This window comes from Rhinatrema bivittatum, chromosome 9 (genome assembly GCF_901001135.1).
Source record: "Rhinatrema bivittatum chromosome 9, aRhiBiv1.1, whole genome shotgun sequence".
Classification (NCBI taxonomy): domain Eukaryota; kingdom Metazoa; phylum Chordata; class Amphibia; order Gymnophiona; family Rhinatrematidae; genus Rhinatrema; species Rhinatrema bivittatum.
Window position 1 is genome coordinate 237,049,486 of NC_042623.1, and position 22,641 is coordinate 237,072,126.

A 22,641-nucleotide genomic window follows, 5' to 3' on the forward strand; every position below is an offset into this window, starting at 1 on the left:
TGGGTATGCGTTGTCGGCTCAGGAAATCTGCTTGGACATTGTCTACCCCCGCTATGTGGGAAGCCGCTAGACGAGACAGATGGCGCTCCGCCCACTCCATGAGGCTGTCCGCCTCCAGAGAGACCTGCCGACTTCTGGTGCTTCTCTGGCGATTTATGTATATCACTGTGGTTGCGTTGTTCGAGAGTACCGTGACGGCTCTGCCCTGAATCAGAGGAAGAAATCGCTGCAGGGCTAGACGAACTGCCCTGGTCTCCAGACGATTGATGGACCACGCAGACTGCATTGCTGTCCATTACCCCTGAATCGAGTTCCTCCCGCACACTACCCTCCAACCGGAGAGGCTGGCATCCGAGGTAACCACAATCCATTGAGGAACTTCCAGCTCCACTCCCTGCAGCAAGTGATCCAGGTGGAGCCACCAGGAGAGGCTGTGATTGGCTACCTCTGGAAGCAGCAAGGGTGCCCGAAAATCCTGGGATACCGGTTTCCAGCGGGATAGCAACGCCCTCTGCAAAGGACGCATATGCGCAAAAGCCCACGGGACCATATCTATAGTGGAAGCTATAGTTCCCATTTCATTTCATTTAATAAAATTTATTAAACGCCCAACACAAAAAGGCCTGGGCGATATACATAGAAACATACATAGTGATAAAAAACAAACATTACACTTATAAATATCAGGTTCCATAGGAACCATACCAAATTATTCCAAACAAGCATACGGAGGTTATCCCTATACACTAAATACAATATCACAATAAGACAATCATAGTGATGAACAATTCACACTTCCATGGATTCACAATAGTATTGTAAAGCAGGACCTGCAGGTAGTCCCATGTGGTCGGGAGTGATAGGCAACGAAAACGCTGGAGCTGTGCCAGAAGACTCTGAGCCCGCTCCTGACGGAGGAAGACCTTGCCCACCTTGGTGTTGAAATGGGCCCCCAGAAAGTTGAGTTCCTGCAATGGCAAAAGACTGCTCTTGGCAAAGTTGACGACCCAGCTGAGAGAGTGAAGAAGGCAGAGAGCCTTGCTGACCGAGAACTGACACTGGGCTTCAGACTTCACCCGGATGAGCCAATCGTCCAAGTACGGGTTTACCAGAATCCCGTCCCCTCCTGAGTGCCGCCGCCGCCGCCGCCGCCACCACCACCATCACCTTGGTGAAGGTGCGGGGCACTGCTGCTAGGCCAAACGGCAGGGCTTAAAACTGATAATGCTGGCTGAGGATCTTGAAGCGAAGAAACCTTTGATGTTCCGGTAGAATTGGAATGTGGAGCATCAGATCCAAGGATGCTACGAACTCGCTGCAATGTACGGCAGCTATGACAGAGCGTAAAGTTTCCATTCAGAAATGTGGGATCTTGAGCGCCGTGTTTACCAGTTTGAGATCCAAAATTGGGCGGAAGGAGCCTTCTTTCTTGGGGACCACGAAGTAAACGGAATAATGGCCTGACCCGTGTTCCGTCAGCGGAACCGGCCGGATAGCGCCCAAGCAGAGGAGTCACCCCAGTGTCTGTCACACGATCGCCTGCTTCGTTTGAGGTCTGCAAGGAGAGAAGACAAACCTGTCTCTGAGGGGTCGAGCAAACTCTAAGGTGTAGCCGTCTCATAGAATATCCAGGACCCAACGGTCGGTGGTTATCCTGGTCCACTCCTCGTAGAAGAGAGATAGGTGACCCCCTATCTGAGGAACTGAAGAGTGGACCGGCAAGACTTCATTGGGCAGGCTTGGAAGCAGTCCCTTGGGACAAAGAGTCTCAGGATAGACGCTGACCCCGAAAGGAATGAGACCAGGCCTGGGATCAAGAGGAGGGAGGCCGCTGATTACCTGGTCTGGACTGCCGGAAATGTTGCTGACCCCGGAAACGGCTGCGGATGGCGTTGAACGTTCTAGTCGGTTGAGGACGATCCTCCAGCAACTTATGAACTTTGTTCTCCCCAAGAGACTTAATAAACTGGTCCAACTCATCACCAAAAAGTAACTTGCCCTTGAAGGGCAAGGACCCGAGCTGTGCCTTAGAAGAAGCATCTGCAGACCAGTTACGGAGCCAGAGGAGCCGTATGGCCGAGACCACTGATACCATCGACCTGGCCAGAACCCGCAGAAGATCATACAGAGCATCTGCCCCATATGCCATGACCGCCTCCAGGCGCTCAGCCTGTTGAGCCTCCTCTGGAGGGAGATCTTGAGCCCCCAGGAGTTGCTGAACCCATGGGAGACCCGCTCTCTGCATGAACGAGCTACAGACCTCAGGGATCTGTATTGGGACCCTTACTGTTCAATATATTTATAAATGATCTGGAAAGAAATACGACGAGTGAAATACGACGAGTGAGATAATCAAATTTGCAGATGACACAAAATTGTGCAGAGTAGTTAAATCACAAGCAGATTGTGATAAATTGCAGGAAGACCTTGTGAGACTGGAAAATTGGGCATCCAAATGGCAGATGAAATTTAATGTGGATAAGTGCAAGGTGATGCATATAGGGAAAAATAACCCATGCTATAATTACACGATGTTGGGTTCCATATTAGGTGCTACAACCCAAGAAAGAGATCTAGGTGTCATAGTGGATAACACATTGAAATCGTCGGTTCAGTGTGCTGCGGCAGTCAAAAAAGCAAACAGAATGTTGGGAATTATTAGAAAAGGAATGATGAATAAAACGGAAAATGTCATAATGCCTCTGTATCGCTCCATGGTGAGACCGCACCTTGAATACTGTGTACAATTCTGGTCGCCGCATCTCAAAAAAGATATAATTGCGATGGAGAAGGTACAGAGAAGGGCTACCAAAATGATAAGGGGAATGGAACAACTCCCCTATGAGGAAAGACTAAAGAGGTTAGGACTTTTCAGCTTGGAGAAGAGACGACTGAGGGGGGATATGATAGAGGTGTTTAAAATCATGAGAGGTCTAGAACGGGTAGATGTGAATCGGTTATTTACTCTTTCGGATAGTAGAAGGACTAGGGGACACTCCATGAAGTTAGCATGGGGCACATTTAAAACTAATCGGAGAAAGTTCTTTTTTACTCAACGCACAATTAAACTCTGGAATTTGTTGCCAGAGAATGTGGTTCGTGCAGTTAGTATAGCTGTGTTTAAAAAAGGATTGGATAAGTTCTTGGAGGAGAAGTCCATTACCTGCTATTAAGTTCACTTAGAGAATAGCCACTGCCATTAGCAATGGTTACATGGAATAGACTTAGTTTTTGGGTACTTGCCAGGTTCTTATGGCCTGGATTGGCCACTGTTGGAGACAGGATGCTGGGCTTGATGGACCCTTGGTCTGACCCAGTATGGCATTTTCTTATGTTCTTATGACCGCCGCTCAGACACCCAAAGCGGACAAAAATCCTCTTTAGATAGACTTCCAGCTTCCTATCCTAATCACCACGTAGGGCGGCACCCCCAGTGACCGGGATGATGGTCCTCTTTGTGACCGCCGTCATGGAAGAATCAACTTTCGGAAGCTTGAGGAGCTCCAGGAAGTCCTCCGTGAGCGGATAAAGTTTATTCATCGCCCTGCTGACCCGGAGGGAAGCCTCCAGAGTGTCCCACTCTCGGGAGAGTAATTCCAATATCATGGGATGAGATGGGAATGACTTAGCTTGAGGCTGAAGACCTGCTAGGACGGGGTCTCCATGCTTGCTACCTGTCTGTGGGCCCAGAGTGTCCGGAGCAGGGTCCATGTCCAATTCCTTCACCACTTGCGGGATGATGGGCTCCAGCTTGTCCCGTTGAAAAAGGCGCAACACGCACGGATCATCGCCCTCCAATTGCGCCTGGGACCCCTGATCATCCAGATCTGGGTCCTCGAGAGGGTCCGGAGCCGGATTTACGTTCGGGGCGACCGAGGATGATACCAACTGAACATGGGAGGGACCCTGAGAGCCCGCAGGGTCTTGATCCCTGATTGTTGACTGGATCAGAGGTGCCCTGCGGCACTGTCAAGGGTGGCACAGGTAGTGGGTCACCCAGCCTGGGCACCTTAGGCGGTGTAGGTATAGAAGCTAGGTCTGGAGGCAGGCTCTGCCTAGCTAAGTAAGCGTTGTGCATCAGTAGGATGAATTCAGCTGAAAATGGCTCCGGTGTAACTCCAGGGGGGGAACGGGCATGGGGGGGGTACCCACAGAGGGTCACCCGAAGGTGCCTCTGTATCTGGGAGGTGGGCCGGGAGGAGGACCAGAGGGCAGGGCGAGCGGCCAAAGTCTCCCATCTCCTCACGCTGAGGAGAGACTGAATTCCTTGCCGACAAAATGGCCGCCGTTCCCGCGCGGCTCAGGAACAGGGCCGGCCTCCCAGATGAAGATCGCACATGGCTGTGCGAGGAAGAGCGTCCTCCTGGACTCAAGGGTCCTTTCCCACTGGGGAGACACTTCGAGCAAAGACCTGCCTGGGAGAGCCTCGAAGCGAGCTCTCCACAAGCACTGCATCGCGGTGACCGCAGTATGGGGGAAGGCGTCGGCACACTGAAAAAAGTTAAACCCCTGAAAGCTGCCGGGAGACAGCAGAAGGAGCACTGAAGCACAACACAAAGGCTCCGACCAGGGGTACTTAGACCGCTCCTAAAAGACAGAGGAATTACGCCTCCCTGTCTGTGCTGCCCTGAGGCATAAATAGCCTCTCAGGGCAGCCGGTCAGGTCAACAGGGGAGAGGTTGGACCACCAACTTTCACCCCTCCAGAGTAGAAAAGGGAAAACCTGCAAACTTAAAAAGTACAGAAAGTAAAAACAAAAATTCCCCCCAATAGCCAGAAGTGTGCAAAAACTTGAGAGATGAGCCAGCATCGGGTCAGTCTGCAAGCTGAAGCAGTATCGAGGAGGAAGGCAACGGTTCCATCGCGCTAAACTCTGTCTAAAAAAAAAAAAAGTAAAAAATGTTAAACTAAACTTGATCCATCCAAAGCAGAGAAGCAAACCAAGAAAGGAAAGCTGTTCTCTGAAAGTAAGAGGGGAACCGCAGGTGCAACTCTCATCTGCTGAGTCAGAGGAAATACTGAGGGACCGCAGAGAGGGAACCTACTTATATATGGGTGTCCTCTCAGTTTTTGCTCTGACTCCATCTGCTGGAAGGGGGAGATAACCCAGGGTCTGGACTGATTCGTGTACGTACAGGGAATGGTGGTCTGAAGGCCTCTCCGCTCCCCACCTTGATGGCCTCAAGGGCATCAATGGTATTGGGGCAGAACTGCATTGCAACGGCATTGAGATCATCCTGGCACCAAGGCCATGCACCTCAACAACCTATAGCATACAAGGTACATGCCTCAATGGCATCGAGGGCTGCCGCAGCATCGATGCTACGCATCTCGACAGCATCAAGGGCCTGACTCCGCTTCAACCTCGACAGCCCTGAGGGTGGCCATGCATACATCTTAATGGCTCAAGGGCGTCGATGCCATTGAGGGCCCCTCGGGCATCGAGAGCACAGCGGCATCAATGATATCGCAGTCACCATAGCACTGAGTGCAGTGAGAGTATCGAGGCATCAAGAGCTGCAAGAGCACCAAGGCATTGAGTGCACCAAAGGCACCAAGGCATCAAGTACACCAAGGGCACCATGCCATCGAGTGCATCAAGAGCACTGAGGCAACGAATGCACTGAGGCACAGTGTCATCGAGCATGCTGCATCATGGCACCGAGGCCTCGATGCCTAAACTGGTATATTGAGACTCTAGTTCCACTGACGCCGACAGCACAGAAGGCCACCACAGCATCTTAGGTGGTCATGCACCTCGATGGTGACAAGGGGACCACAATACCAAGAATGGGCCTGGTTTCTGACAAGGGCCCAACATCGATGCGTCGGACGAACGGTGCGATGGTCACAGCTGTGCACGAGCAATCGTTCATGGGCATGGCACCGAGGTGTGGCAGCAAGCTGCTAGTCCAGGCTCCGCTCACCCTCTCTCCCAGGGAGATTGCATTGCCAAAGCTGGCAAGCAGGAGGGAAGGCCACGTCATCTAGAGCTCCTGCCTGTGGAGACTAGTTCCTTGAGATGTGGGGAGGATGAGTTCTTCCCCCCCACAGGAACGGCATGGTCCTCGAGCTTTCTATGTCTGAATCCATCGATGTCAAGCGATTGGTGAACTACCATGGAACTCCAGCCTGGGCAGAACTCAGGTGAGTCCCTAGGCTCAGTGGCCTACACGGATCACCGGAGTGCATAGTTCAGTCCTGTCAGCACTGTGGGAAAAAAAAAAGAAAAAACAGACAGAACAAAGAGAGGACACAAATAAAAAAAACCAAAACAAAACTGTTCCTGAAGGTTTTGTTTTTTTATTAACAGACTCTGCCAGGCTGCACAGGGAAAACCCACCATATGGCTGGCAGACAGTTGGAAAAAAGAATAAAGCTAGCAGAAAGAAAAGCTGCAGCTCTAGAAAAAAACCCACTTATACACTGTAAGAAGAGAGCAAAGCTGAATATTGTGAAAAACAATGTTTTCTGATAAAAAAAAAAAAAAGAGCACAAGCTCCATAACTGCAAGACGACAGCTCAGTGGAAAAAAAAAGACTGAGGGACTCTGCCTAGGGAACAGGATGATGACCACAGCTGCACATGCTCAGATTAAAGTTCTGTACCGGGCTCCATCCGATGATGTCACCCATGTGTGAGGACTACTCATCCCTGCTTGTCCTAGGAGAAAAAGTTGGAATATAAAAATATATTTGTAATCAATGACTTGGTTGCTTTTTGGTGAACTAACAGTGCTCCTGTCTATAGCTTTACCAAAATTACTTACCAGATAATCCCTCCATAAAACAAGGAGAATATAAAATAGAACACAATGGACCCCCATGTTACAAAGTGATGTATCCATGTCCAGAAATGAGTCTCCAGAGCCATCTAAAGAGAACAAGAAATAAGTTTTCAGCTGGATTGTTCAATTCCCCTCCCTTTATGCAAACAGCAACAAAGTGACTGCACTGAAAACCAACCAACCCTTTCAGTTTGCCCAGTTATTCCTGTCTATACTAAGGATATATCCCAGCTGCAAGCCAGAGCGTGACCGCTTGTAGGGTATTGCTCCTTATCCAGAGCAGTTGTCATTTTTCCTCCTTTGTATCCCCTAGCATCTTGGCCAGTTGAGTACACAAAATCCCCCCTTATCTACCTCCTACCCAGCACCCCTCCATGCCTAACCAGAGAACTCTTTAATACTCTAAATAGCTACCAGTACTAGTGTGGCTGTTTCCCAAACATTTGGCTATTCTCCAATTCTGGTACTAACCTGGCTATCCCTAAGGTCAGCAGTGTCACTAGGTCATGTTTCTTGTCTTTCCTTTGGTTTTTTTTTTTGGCAACTAGGAATCCTGCATGTTTATCTTAAGACATCTTGAATTCCGTAAGTGTTTTCATCTCTACCACTTGCTCCAGGAGGATGTTGCATGCATTCATCACCCACTGTGTGAAATCATTTTCTGACATTGTTCCTGAATCTATCTCCTTGAAGACTCAAATCATGACTTCTTGTTCTGAAACTTTCTTTCTGCTTTACATTCAGGTCTTTGAACTTATTGCATCTCTTCTCTCCTCTAGCATATGCATATTTAGGCCTGTTAGTCTGATCTCATGGGGCTTTTGGTACAGATCATGCGCCATTTTGGGAGGCCACTTTCTGGACCCATCTACTCAAGTGAGGTTTTACCATTGACATCATCACTCTTTCGCTACCTTGAAACCATCAAATGTAATCTCATTGAGGTCTTTCTTGCACCCCAAATGCCTAACTCTGCATATTTTACTACTTAAATAAGTTCACATTGTTCATGACCCATTACAAACTCACTCCTGAAAACCATATTTGGCTTTGTAAAATGTTTTTTTTGCCTTGTAGTTTTCATCTGTTCCTTTAACATATAGAAACATAGAAATGATGGCAGAAGACGACCAAACGGTCCATCCAGTCTGCCCAGCAAGCTTTCACACTTGTTTTTTTATTCTCATACTTATCTGATACTCTTGGCCCTTAGTAACTTCTTGGTTCTATTTCACTTCCACCCCCGCCATTGCTGTAGAGAGTAGTGCTGGAGCTGTATCTAAGTGAAGTATCTAGCTTAATTGGTTAGGGGTAGTAACTGCCGCAATAAGCAAGTTACTCCCACGCTTATTTGTTTACCCAGCTTGTGAAATTCAGTCCTTGTTGGTTGTCTGAATATAATTCCACTTTACTTCATTCCCCCCTGCCGTTGAAGCAGTGAGCTGCACTGGATATGTATTCCAAGTGAAGTATCATGCTTAATTGATTCGGGGTAGTAACCACTGTAACAAGCAAGCTACACCCATGCTTATTTGCTTATCCAGACTATGTAATTCAGTCCTTGTTTGTTGTTGTCTGAATATAATTCCACTTTTCTTCATTCCCCCCTGCCGTTGAAGCAGTAAGCTATGCTAGATATGCAGTGAAAGTGAAGTATCAGGCATTATTTGGTTTGGGGTAGTAACCGCCATAACAAACAAGCGTTTTTGTAAAAGCAAATCCTATTTTCCACATTTCTTCTTGCCGTTTAAGCATAGAGCAATGTTGGAGTTGCATTAACTGTGTGTGTTTATTGAATAAAGGTATTATCTCCAGGTAGTAGCCGTCATTCCCGTAAGCCACCCCCATGCCTCTTCTCTTCAATCACATCCTCTGGACTTTATGGATCCACAGTGTTTATCCCATGCCCCTTTGAAATCCTTTAGGCTTCCTGCTCAGCCACTGGGCTATGGTTCTATTTACAACTATCTGGCATATTTGCCATTTTGTTTTCTATTCTTCTCCCAATAATTCCTACTATTCTATTTGCTTTTCTGGTGGCTGTTGAACACTGAGCTGACTGTCACTTGATTGAGGACCAGTATTATATAGTTCAGTTCTGGAGAAGCTCTTTCATCCAATCTCAGCTGAACAGACCCTACCTCTTCTCTTGGAGAAGAGATTGTTAGCTCACAGAAGCTGGTGAACCTGCAAGATCTTCAGTGAATGTTTGCTGAGGTCCTACTTTGATGAAGTACGGTGGACTAGTGGACTACTAGCCTTCACCCTAAAACTCTCTACCTGGGTAACATCAAGCTAGGTTGAGAGAACACTGCACAAATCTCATCTTTGAGTGAGTTTCCTCACTCCGAAGGTCATCAAATCTTCACAAGAGAGCATTGTTCTGTTCGTATGTCTCACTTTGAATGTCAAAGTGGCCCCTAACCCCTACTCTAATACCTAAACCTCACCTCGAGTTACTAGGTGGACCTCCCATAGAGATAAATACCTATCAAGTGTGAGGGCATTATGGCTAGGCGCTCGCTCTCTCTCTCTCCTCAGTGGCCCTGATAGTAAACATGGTCCCCCCCAGTGGTTGTATGTAGGAAATACCACAATTCTGGCACATCTCAAAGTGCGAAAAAGTTATCGCAATTTGTGGTAATTTAGCGCTTCGCACAGGTATTAGCGCAAATTGCGTTAAACTGCCTAGTACCATAAAACACGCCCCTTTATCGCATGCGATATTTAGTGCAATTGATAAATCCAGGCCTAAGTTTGTACCTGAGACAATGGAGGATAAAGTGACTTGCCCAAGGTCATAAGGAGTGGCAGCGGGATTCAAACCCTGGTCTCCTGGTTTGTGACCGCTGCTCTAACCACTAGACTACTCCTCCAATCTCTAATACTAATTAGGCCAATTCAGTCGGTGTGCGCTTTTGAAGGTAATTAGTTACACCAGAACTAATTATTTAGCAATGCTACAGAAGTGCATAAGGGAGTGGATACTTATTGAACTAAGCTATTATATGTTTTTCTTTCTACTTCATTTTCTAAGAAATTCTGGAATATATATTCACTTGGCAGTTGTGAGGTAGGATGGATAGATAAATAGAACAAACACCGTTTCAATATATTTTACTTTCAGGCTAAAAGGCAACGAAAGGTGAACATTTTGGTAGGAGATGCAGACTTTCTATAGCCACTGTACGTTCAGACCAGTAGATCTAAACCTAAGCATATAAAAATCAATCCGCAAGTAAAAACTAAAATTAAATTTAGTTTGCTGCCAGATTTGAAGCAGAAAATAAATACCTGCCCCTTTCAAAGTAATCCTTATTGTATTTCACACAATGCCTTTACTCAGATTAGAGATGCACAAAGCTAAAATGGAATATGTTACATTAAATAGAAAAAAATTTAACATGCGCATACCAGTAAAAAAGAAAAACTGCTGTACTGTACCTTCATGGTAACTGTTATAACCATTATTGTAAAGACCAGAGTGCCAAATGTCCAGTTTCCAAACATCTAAAGAGGGGAAAATAAGACAACCTGGAATAGTTTATGCCAAAGTAACATAGAATTTCATCATATTATAGAACTTAAGACATCACTCAAGAAACTACTGCACGCACTCATTAAGCAGTTACTAGGTTCCTACTTTTCTGTTTGGTAATATTAAAATATAGTATATCAACTGTGCTAGCCATGGGTGGTATAAATAAATTAGAACTAGTGCAAGGAGCACAGCCACCAAAAAAAAATAAATTTTTCAGATCATTCAGTTGGAGATTCAAACAAAATCACTAGGATTCCACCCCCCTCATTTACCATAACAATATGAGACATTAATATTTAAGGAATTTTCAAAAGTCTCCTATGAAGTCACGTCCACCGTTAGGAACCCACATAAGTCCACAGACTTGCTGTGCTTTCAGCAGCATCTCAAGTAGGCCTCATGCTGATTCAAAATATGAACAGCTAAAAAGCAGACCCAGGCAAAATGATTTCTTAAAAATATGGGATGCGACCATCATTACTGTCAATGCCTTTTATTCTAAAAACATATAAAAATATATTGGGGGGGGGGAGGGGGGGGGGGGAGTAAGACCAGTAAAGAAAGCATGAGACAAGTTGATATTTAGAAGAATCTAGTTAGTACTGCTACTCTACTACAATAAACCACAGAATACATGCTGCAGGACGACTATGGACGAGCAGATAAATAGAAATTCTTACAGCCAAGAACACAAAGGCAATGACTACCATAATATTATGAAAGAGATGCTTCCAATGGAGTAAGGCCCACGATACTATTGATCACCCAAAACTATGACAATGAAAAACAATTTAATACAATTAAAAATACAGCATCCCATGCAGCTTTATATCAGTTTTTCAGTCTCGCAAAATCAATACATCACACTTGCTAGGTGGGAAGTGACTAGGAATCACTATACCTACAAATGCCTTCTACCTCACAAACAGCCCGATACTGTAAAACCGCGGGAGAGCGGACGAACGCCCGCTCTCCCGGCGCACGCACCGGCCCTTGGCCGGTGCGAGCAATCCAATATGCAAATTAGGCGACGCGGTGCAAACGAGGGAAAGGAGGCGCTAGGGACACTAGCGCGTCCCTAGTGCCTCCTTTTGGCCTGGAGCGGCGGCTGTCAGCGGGTTTGACAGCCGACGCTCAATTTTGCCGGCGTCGGTTCTCGAGCCCGCTGACAGCCACGGGCTCGGAAACCGGACGCCGGCAAAATTGAGCGTCCGGTTTTCGGCCCGACAGCCGCGGGCCGAATTCAAATTTTTTTTTTTTCCTTTTTTTTTACTTTTGGGGACCTCCGACTTAATATCGCTATGATATTAAGTCGGAGGGTGCACAGAAAAGCAGTTTTTACTGCTTTTCTGTGCACTTTCCTGGCGCCGGAAGAAATTAGCGCCGACCTTTGGGTCGGCGCTAAATTCTTAAGAGTAAAATGTGCGGCTTGGCTGCACATTTTACTTACTGGATCCCGCGCGCATACCTAATAGGGCCATCAACATGCATTTGCATGTTGAGGGCGCTATTAGGTGCCGCGGGTGGGCCGCGTGTTTTCCTCCCCTTACTGAATAAGGGGTAAGGGAAAACACGCGTCCAGAGCAGGCTGACAGTGCGCTCCGACGGAGCACACTTTACTGTATCGACCTGAAAGTCATTTGCAGTCCACATTCCTAGTTGACAAATAAGCTCTTACAGACATTCAACCTATCCTTAACATAAAAGATTACAGAATTTCCACAGTACAATCAGCCTCCATAAGATCTTTAAAAAAGTTCTCTGGTTAATCACTGGGGGTCAGTAAAAGGAAAATAAGTTTTTGCTACCACTTTATTTGAAACAAGTATAATTTTAATTTTCTACTTTTATCAACTTTCTTAACTGCTAAAACTCACTAAATTGATGGTTCTGGACCTAGACAATGACTCTGCAAGCATCCAATGTCTTGCTGATTGAATCCAACCCTAACCTGCAGGAACCACTGTACTGGAGGTCAAAAGTTTAGTTTTGATACCGTGCTGTCACTGTCAATTTCTGTATCAAACAGACCTACCAAAGGGAGCGATTCCAGTGAGAGGGAGCACAGCCACATGGAGAAGGAAAACTAGATCACCAAGTTGCGTCACATGAGCTCCCTAGTGACTTGCCGTTTTCAATGCATTAATCTCTATAGGAACTGGATAGGATTCAGAAAGCTGAACAAGAGGTGAAAGGTGTGTAGATATACAAATCTTATCTAGTACTGCTTAATATGCAAAGAGATGCTGCATGCTTCAATGTTGAGAAATTCCATATTAAAAAAAAAAAGTCATAGCATTATTTCTACCTCTATTCCTCTTACCAGTTGTGTGTTAGGTTTCAAAATCTGACGACATGCACAGCATGGAAAAGGAGAAGAGGAGAAGGAAGAAAGCAGAACCAAAAGATAAAGCAGAAGCACAGCATAATGGCGTATGGCGACAGGGCTTTAAAATTCAGTATTTTACACAATAATAAAACAAAGGAAAAGTGGTGCACTCCTGTTCCTAAAACAACATGAACAAGCATCGCTTTCACAAATGAACACAATCCGGCACCAATTTATTGCGAAAAGAACAGCAACAAGGAAAGTGCAATTTAGAAATTTACAAGGGCACTAAGTAGATAGGTAGAGCAACTGGAAATAACAGAATACGTAAAAAAAAAAAAAAAAAAAAAAAAAAAGAATAATTTCTAGTCAAGAAGTCTCCGTTTTATTTCTGAAGCCCAAATTTCTCAGTACTGGCAGACATCTTCACTGGCAGAGTACATTTGAGACGTGGACTCTCCCAGTCACCATACAGCGTACTCAGTTGTTCTACTCAATCTATGGCAAGGGAAACGCAAGCTGTTAAACATTTAAGGACATAGGAGAAGGGAAGGCAGGTACTATGGGTCAACTGGGAACCTGAGATTGTTCCTCTTAGCCCCTGAGCCCTTTCACTCCCTTTATATAACAAAGTCCTGCCATTGGTGAGGGGGTGCAGCCAGTCTTGTACTTCACTTACAGATCGGTAGAAGCGAACCCAGACTTTGAGTCTACATACATCAAGTAGCACTACAGAAATAAGTGGTAAGTAGTTGTGAACATAATTCCTCAAAATACAAAGTCTTTTATTGTCATCGACATCCCCCATAACAGGAGTCAGTAGAGTATCAGTTCTGATAAAATACTGAATTTTGGTTTAATTTGCTTGTTTAATGGAGCGGTTTAACTGAACCAAAAAAAGCAGGCTGACATTGCCTTGCACAAACTGACAAAATAGCAAATCAACAGATCTTCTGAAGCAAAAAAAAAAAATGCAGCCAAACAAATCAGAAATACAAATTATTCCAGTAAGTTTTTCTACTTTTAACAACATGCTGTAACTCTTTGTTAATAAAACTGAGGTGCTACTTCCATTAAGAGAAATCCTAACCTTAGTACCCTCAGGTCAAGTTTAATGGTTGTAAGACTCAAATTTAGAGACAGTATTTGACGAGTACTGGATGTATGCGCTAATTATGACTGTATTATTCACGGTGCATCACTAGGGGATGAGCCTAGAAACACGACTGGTTCACTTCATTTTGAAAGGCCACATTTGCTTCTGGGGTAAGTGAATAAATCGAGATTTCCTAGTTCTACTCCGCAGATGTGGCCTGTTTTCAAGACTTCCCACCAGTCTTTACCAGCATAGGGCAGATACTGCAGGCTCAGAGTTTGTAAAGTGAACAGGAGGGAGAGGGGAGGGAGAGACCACAGGGGCCAGAGTGGGACAAGCTGGGCAGTGAAATCTAGCTTTGGAAGAGCAAGTCTGCTTTGTGAAAGTGGAAGAGAAGGGAGGGGAGGGGAAGGGAAGCAAAGCAAATACGAGAGGCTGAGAAAACGGCAAGGTGTAATAAGAAAAATCTTAGAAGAGGAAGAGAACAAACAAGAGACATGCTGGGGTATAGAAGGAAAAAGTAAGAGGAGAGTTGACAAAGAGGAAAGATAAGATGTATTGTTGGAGATCTGATGATTTTGCTTGATACATAAATAACTTTTCAAGAATTGGAAGTAGTTAAAAAAAACAAACAAACAACAAACCACTTGAAGATTTGACAAATGATGAGAAAAAAAAGAAAGAAGAAAGGGAATGCAATAATAAAAAGAACACAAACAGGAGATAGGAAATAATGTTGTATTGTGGATTGAGAACTGGTTAAAAGATAGAAATCAGAGTAGGGCTAAATGGTCAATTTTCTTAATGGAGAAAGGTGATGTATTCTGGGTCCACTGGTTTTTAACATGCTTATAAATGACCTAGAGATGGGAACGAGCGAGGTGATAACATTTGCTGATTATGCAAACTTATTGAAACACAAGAAGATTGTGAGAAATTGCAAGAGGACCTTGCGAGACTAGTAGACTCAGCAACCAAATGGCAGATGACATTTAATGTGAACAAGTGCAAAGTAATGCATGTAGGGAAGAGCAACCCAACTTTAAGCTACACAATGAAAGGTTCCATATTGGGAGTCAGCATTCAGGAAAAGGATCTAAGTGTCATCATGGATAAAAAGCTGACATCCTCTGCTCAGTGTTCAGTGGCATCCAAGAAAGCAAATAGAATGCTAGGGATCATTAGGAAAGGAATGGAGAATAAAATATAGAATATCATAATGCCTCTGTATCACTCCATGGTGCGACCTTATCCTGAAGGCGGAGTTGCTTACTTGTAACAGGTGTTCTCCCAGGTCAGCAGGATGTTAGTTCTCACATATGGGTGACATTATCAGATGGAGCCCTGTCACAGAACACTTTTGTCAAAGTTTCTAGAACTTTGACTGGCACACTAGAGCATGCCCAGCATGCCATTAACCCTGCAGCCAGCAGGGGTCCCCCTTCAGTCTCGTTTGTAGCAAAAGTAAGAGCGAAAAATAAAATAATAAAATGTAAGCGAACCCAACTCCACGGGGTGGCGGGCGAGTTTCATGAGGACTAACATCCTGCTGTCCTGGGAGAACACCTGTTACAGGTAAGCAATTCCGCTTTCTCCCAGGACAAGCAGGATGGTAGTCCTCACATATGGGTGAATAGCAAGCTACGTATGAGGCCAAGCAGCACTGAACAGGTGCAACAGGCACAACAACGGGGGTGCTGTTGGCAAGGATGAGGCAGCCTGAAATTCACAGCGGGTCGAGGTAGGACAAGTTGGGTTCCTTCACTGGAAATACGTTTCATAGGACAGACTGGCCAAAGACGGAATCCTGTCGCCCAGCCTTGTCCAGGCAGTAGTGAGCTGCGAAGGTGTGGAGAGAGCTCCATGTCGCAGCCTTGCAGATGTCAGCAATCGGTACTGAACAGTAGTATGCGCTACTGACGGTTGCCATTGCTCTGACTGTGTCTTCACTCGTCCCTGTAGTGGAAGGCCTGCTTGCTGATAACAGAATGCGATGCAGTCTGCCAACCAGTTTGACAGTGTTTGTTTGTCCACCGCATTCCCAAGTTTGTTGTTATCAAAAGAGACAGAGTTGGATGGACTTCCTGTGAGCTGAACTGTGGTCTAAGTAAAACGCAAGAGCAAGCTTACAGTCCAAGGTGTGGAGAGCTCGCTCACCTGGGTGAGCGTGAGGTCTTGGAAAGAAAGTGGGCAAAACTATGGACTGATTTAAATGGAAATCAGTTACCAACCTTAGGAAGGAATTTAGGGCGAGTGCGAGCAGATGTGATGGCTACTAGGAAAAGAACTTTCCATGTAAGGTATCTGAGTTCGCAGGAGTGCAAGGGTTCAAAAGGAGTGTGCATGAGCCGTGCAAGTACGACATTGAGGTCCCATACCACGACCGGTGGTGGCCGTAGAGAAGGCTTAAGCTGTACTAAGTTTCTCATGAAGCGACTCACCAGGGGTTGAGCCGTTATCGGGGCATCCCCTATTCCTTGATGGTAAGCAGAGATGGCACTAAGGTGCACTCGGATAGATGATGTCTGGAGACCAGATTCCGAGAGGTGCCAGAGATAATCCAACAGACTCGATGTGGGGCAAGGAAAATAATCCAAGCCCTTTTTGTGTGCACTACAAGGTAAATCTCTTCCATTTAGAGCGATAGGATTTCCGTGTGGAAGGCTTCCGTGAAGCTACTAGGACTTGAGATACGTCACTTGAAAGGTTGAGTGGTTGTACTATCAGCCTTTCAATATCCAGGCCGTCAGAGAGAGGGCTTGGATGTTTGGGTGGCTTAACCTGCCGTGATTCTGTGTTATGAGGTTGGGCGATGTGCCCAGGCGAATGGGGTCCTGGACAGAAAGGTCGCGAAGTATGGGAAACCAAATTTGGCATGGCCAGTACGGGGCTATGAGAATCATTAAGCCCTGGTCCTGTTGCAGCTTCACGAGAGACTTGCTTATTAGCGGAATCGGAGGATACACATAAAGCAGGCCTTTGTTGCAGGGATGGGCGAAGGCATCCCTGGCTGGTGCATGCCGGTCCCTGTGCAGGGAGCAGAAGCTTTCCACTTTGTGGTTCTGACTGGATGCAAAGAGGTCGATGGTCGGATGACTCCAGCGGGGAAAGATTCTGCTCGCAACCAAGGGATCCAGAAACCATTTGTGGGGGCTGGAAACGTTAGCTGAGGCAGTCCGCCAGTGCATTCTGTATGCCCGCTAGATAAGTGGCTCGCAGAAGAATGAAATGCGACAGGGCCCAGGCCCAAATCTGTGCCGCCTCCTGGCCAAGCAGGTAAGAGCCCGTGCCTCCCTGTTTGTTTAGGTACCACATTGCAACTTGGTTGTCTGTTTGAATCAGGACAACTTTGTTGGAGAGAAAATCCTGAAATGCATAAAGGGCGTACTGCATTGCTCGAAGCTCCAGAAAGTTGATTTGATGGGTCGCTTCGGCTTTTGTCCAAGTCCCTCAAGTTTAGAGGCCTTGGACATGGGCTCCGCAACCTAGGTTGGAGGCATCCGTAGTTAAGGTCACCTGAGGAGCTGGTTGCTGGAAAGGAAGACCCACTTGTAATTTAGCTTGTGTGTCTACCAGGCAAGGGACAGATGAAGCTGGCTAGTTATGTGTACCATGGACAACAGTGGCTGAGTAGCTTGTCGCACTGGGATTTCAGAGTCCACTGGGTCACTCTCATGGCAAGGCGTGCCATGGGGTGACAAGGACAGTTGATGCCATGTGGTTGAGCAACCTGAGTAGCTGGCCCGCTGAGGCTCTTTTTTGACGGCGGATAAAGCTGGCAAGGTTGGACAGCGTAACCGCAAGGTCATTGGGTAAGAATGCTCTGGACAGTGTCATGTCTAGGTCTGCTCCCATAAAGGAGAGAAGATGAGATGGTGTCAATTGGGATTTGGGGTAATTTATTAGAAATCCCAATGAGTTTAGAAGCCTTATGGTGAGAGTCGAGGGCTCCTTGTTTTGTCTGGCTTTTTATGAGCCAGTCGTCCAGGTATGGAAAAACTTATTCGCCTCTGCACAGTCACGACTGCAGGCACTCCGTAAAGACTCAAGGTGCCAATGCTAGGCAGAATGGTAGTACCTTGTATTGATAGTGATTGCGGCCCATCACAAATCGCAGATATTTGCAATGAGAAGGGGAGATTGCAATATGGGCGTATGCGTCTTGAAGGTCCAGAGGGCAGAGCCAATCCCCTTGTTGAAGTAGAGGAAGCATGGTACCCAGGGATACCATCCTGAACCGTTCCTTGCGAAGAAATGTATTCAAGGTACGGAAGTCCAGAAAAGGCCGGAAGCCGCCGGTCTTTTTTGGAATAAGGAAATATCTGAACCCTTTTCCATGCTGAGTCAGTGGAACCGGTTCCACAGCTCTGACCGACAGAAGGGTTGAGAGCTCTGACTCGAGTTTTCCTGTGTGGTCGACCCAACTCCAGGATGGATTGGGTGGGAAGTCCAGGGGTATTTTTGAAAACTTAGATGGTACCCATGGGTTACAATGGACAGTACCCACTGGTTTGTGGTGACTGGATGCCAATTTGTTGTGAAATGGCATAGGCGGCCCCCCACTGGAATATGGCTGCTGCTCTCTGGGAAAGAGTCAAAATCCAGATGTGGGGCCAGCTTGTGGAGCTGGCTGTGGTCTAGATGTTCTAGTTTGGCATGCATGTCCCCTCTGAAGTACCTGAGCCGGTCGTGCATGGAACGCAGGAGGGTAATATCTGCGTGGCCTGTAGAATTGTTTCTTGAGTTCTCTACACGTGGCCCTGCGGGCTATGGAGGGAACATCTGGGGAGACAGTTGACAACTGGTGCAGGGTCTCATGATGGTCCTTTAACTGGGGCACTGCATCCTGGATCTTATCCCCGAGCAGGCTGTCTCCGGTACAGGGTAGATCTGCCAGTTTGTCCTGCACTTCCAGGCATAGGTCTGAGGCCTTAAGCCAGGCCCAGCATCTAGCACTGATGCCCACCACCGAGACTCTGGATACTGTTTCAAAAGAATCGTAGGCAGCTCTGACTTCATGTTTACCTGCTTCCATTCGTTTTTGTAGGATGGAGGACAAGGCTTCTTGTTGTTGCTGTGGTAGTGTCTCCACAATCTCTTGGACTTGTTTCTAGAGATTTCTATTATATTAGGCCATGTATAGTTGATATGCTGCAATTCGCGATATCAACATAGACCCTTGGAAAATCCTTCGTCCCAACGCATCCAATGCTTTTTGTTCCTTACCAGGAGGGACAGAAGAATGTGGATGTGACCGTTTAGCCTTTTTCTGAGCTGATTCCACAACTACAGAGTGGTGGGGCAGCTGACTCTTTTGAAAACCTGGGGCTTGTTAAACCAGGTAGGTAGCATCTGTCTTTTTATTGACTGGGGGTACCGCACCTGGATGTTCCCACAGGCGATGCATGAGGTCCAAAAAAACTTCATATACCGGTGTTGCCATTATTTCTTTTGGAGCATCTACAAATTGTAAGACCTCCAATATTTTATGGCGAGCATCTTCCTCCATGACCAGTGTAAAAGGTATAGTCTCAGACATCTCTTTGACAAAACTGGCAAAGGAGAGGTCTTCTAGAGGAGATCTTCGCCTTTCCTCCAGCGGTGAAGGCTCTGAGAGTAGGTCTTCGGATGTCCGTGATGAATCATCTGAGGATGCATCGCCCCATGGATTATAGGGACTTTTGCCTTCTCCCGGTGGAGCTCCCAATGGAGGAAACATGCTGAAGTCGATAGGGCAGGGAGGCATTGATGGAATCGGCGCCGGCATCGAGGGCAGATGAGGTGCGCTTGGGTACTGATGGCCCTGGCATGGGCTCCGGCATTGATGGTTCCCGTGGAGGGACGTGGCCGGGAATCGATCCTTCCTCCTCCGAGGAACCCGGTACTGGAATCAGGACCTGCGGAGGCCTTGATGGATGACTCAATGCCAGCATGTCCGGTGGCAGAGTCGTCGATAAGGCACTGATGAGCGTATCGGTTCTGGGGCCGGTGCCAGTGGCGATTGGAAGCCTCATAAGGCTTTAATCACTGCCTCTTGGACCATGTGATCCAATTCCTCTTGGGAAGCCGGCATGGGTGGTATGGCGATCGGGGTAGGAGGCAGGCTAGACATCACTGGAGCCTCCACAGGAGCCCGTGGAGGCTCGATGCCCAGCACCGGTATTGGTGGGGAACACCTAGGGGTCCCGGGTCCAAAGGAGTATGGGGGCTCCTCTGGCTGGGCCATCTTCGCAGGCAGCTTGATGAAGGGGACGCCTGGTGCCAGTGTCGATGTTTCCCTCGGTGCTCGGTCCAGTCTTTCCCAGCACCGAGGATGACGACACCGATGTCCTTGATGGAGTCGGTGACGGACGGTCATCCTATCCACGGTGCTCCTGGCGAATCATCTCCGAGGTCGATGGACCCTCCACGATCGGTGGCGCTTGAACTGGTGCTGATGGAGGAGTCTGTTTTGAAGCAAACAACTGCTCCATTTTGTCCAGGCGAGCGAGACAGCCTTTGGGGGTCATTTGTGCACAACTAGGGCATCGACGAATGTTGTGCGAGGGGCCTAAACACAAAACACATACTTCATGAGGGTCCGTTATGGACATGGTCCTCGGACACTCGGAACATTTTCTAAAACCAATCGCCATGTTAAAATTTAGCGGGCGCGCGGTCGGTGACCAGACACCGAAGCGGTAAGCTGCCGGGAACCGACCGCAAATACCAGAAAAAACACTTCTTGAGCATTGGAGGGAACGGAGCCTGATGGGGGACCCCGCTGAGGGATTTTTTGAGAAGATAAACTTCAAATACTTCCATGAGGAAAATTTTGAGACATTTCTCACAGAGCTCCTAAACCATGAGACAACTGCTGCGCGGAAAAAAAGAGAGTGAAGGGGGTCCCCTGCTGGCTGCAGGGTTAGTGGCATGCTCAGTGTGCCAGTCAAAGTTCTAGAAACTTTGACAAGTGTTCTGTGACAGGGCTCCATCTGATGATATCACCCATATGTGAGGACTACCATCCTGCTTGTCCTGGAAGAATATTGTGTACAATTCTGGTCACCACATCTCGAAAAAGAAAAGAGGGGAATAAGAAAAGGTAGAGAGCTGTAGTAGTCGTAGTCATAGTGTGACCAAGATGATAAAGGGGATGGAACCATTCCCCTATGAAGAAAGGCTAAAGAGGTTAGGATTCTTCAGCCTGGAGAAGAGGCGGCCAAGGGGAGATATGACAGAGGTCTATAAAATAATGACTGGAATGAGTAAACAATCGGTTTACTCTTTCAAAGAGTACAAAGACTAGGGGCACAAAATTACGTTATTAGATAATACATTTCAAACTAATATGAAAAAATATTTTTTTTACTCACCGCATAATTGCTCTGGAATTCACTGCCAGAGGATGTGAAAGCTATCATTATGGCTGCATTTAAAAAAGTTTTGGACAAGTTCCTCAAAAAAAAAAGTCCTTAAACCATTATGAGGGTGGACTTGGGGAAATCCACTGCTTATTCTTGGGATAAGCAGCATGGAATCTATCAACCTTTTGGGATCCTGCCAGGTACTTGTGACTTGGATTGGCCACTGTTGGAAACAGGATACTGGGCTTGATGGACCTTTGGTCTGACCCAGTATGGCAAATCTTATGTTCTAAAAAGGGAGGTGATGTTGCCCCTGTATAGTTCCCTGTGAGATCTCATTTGGAATGCTGTGTACAATTCTGGAGGCAATACCTTCAAAAGAATATAAATAGGATGGAGTCAGTCCAGAGGGTGTCTGCAAAAATGATCAGTGGCCTTTGTTCTACAGTATATGTGGACAGACAAAGATCTAAACATGTATACCCTAGAGGAAAAGTGAGACAGTGGAGATCTGACTGGCATTTAAATCTCTAAGATTTCCCTGCACAGGAGGAGGCCTCTTAACAGAAAGGAGGCTGTAGAACGAGGGGTCATGGGATGAGGGTTAAAGGAGGTAGACTCAGGAGTAATCTTAGGAAATATTTCTTTACAGAGAGGGTGGTGGATGCGTGGAGTAGCCTTCCAGTGAAGGAAGTGGAGAGAAAAATAGTATCCAAATTCAAGAAAGCATGGGATAAATATAGGGGATCTCTGAGGGAGTGATGGGAATTGTAAATTAGGTGGGTGGATGGGCAGACTAGATAGGCCACATGGTCTTTTTTTTTTGCTGTCATTTCTTTTTTTTTGAGAAAAAAGTAAAATGCAGGAAAGAAATTGCATAAAAAGCAGAGCAAGAAGACATTATCTTGCTGTAATACCATAGGAGGTATTTTTCAAAAGGATTTACATGCTTAAAACTGGGTTTTACATGTGTAGATGCACCTACCTGTAAGTGGGCTTTTGAAGATTGTTAAGGTAGTATCTTACATTTACTTGTGTAACTCCTTTGAAAATTACCTTTATAGCGAATAGGCAATATTAAAAATATAAGCCTTGTATGTACACGAGGAGATATATATACCTCAAAATCTTAAACTGTGTGCTGCTGGAATTAATCCCAACACAGAATCTAACCATGAGCTATCACAGAACTGGGGAGCCCTGATAAATCTACTTGGTGCAAACCTTAGACCAAACCTAGGGCTACGCTGGAGTTGTGCATGTTTCATTATAAACAAAATCTAACAAACGCATAAGTCCTCTCTTTTTAATAGATTAACTTAATGCATCAAGGGTGTAATTTACTAAGGTTTCTGCACTCCTTCCCAACCCCCCCTCCCACCACCACCATAAAAGAATGAGAGAAAAGCTTTGGTGAATCAAGCCCCACGTGGACTAATGTGGTAACCCCTACTCATTCTGAAGCTGGGAACGCTGCTTTGTGTACTGGGTACCGGCCAATATTTAACACTCGTACAACTTAAGTCCGGCATGCTGTGCAAC

General features: G+C 46.3%; 1 protein-coding gene across 4 annotated transcripts in view; it reads right to left on the minus strand.

The window, feature by feature from the left end:
* ATP11B (ATPase phospholipid transporting 11B (putative)) overlaps window positions 1-22,641 on the minus strand; it is a 293,818-nt gene that overhangs the window by 43,420 nt on the left and 227,757 nt on the right. For all 4 annotated transcript variants that reach the window (XM_029616746.1, XM_029616747.1, XM_029616745.1 and 1 more), the window contains exons 26-27: window positions 10,232-10,297; window positions 6,770-6,873 (exon numbers count right to left, since the gene is read on the minus strand). In XM_029616746.1, coding sequence (XP_029472606.1) covers window positions 6,770-6,873; window positions 10,232-10,297 — 170 coding nt within the window. The remainder of the gene's footprint in view (window positions 1-6,769; window positions 6,874-10,231; window positions 10,298-22,641) is intronic.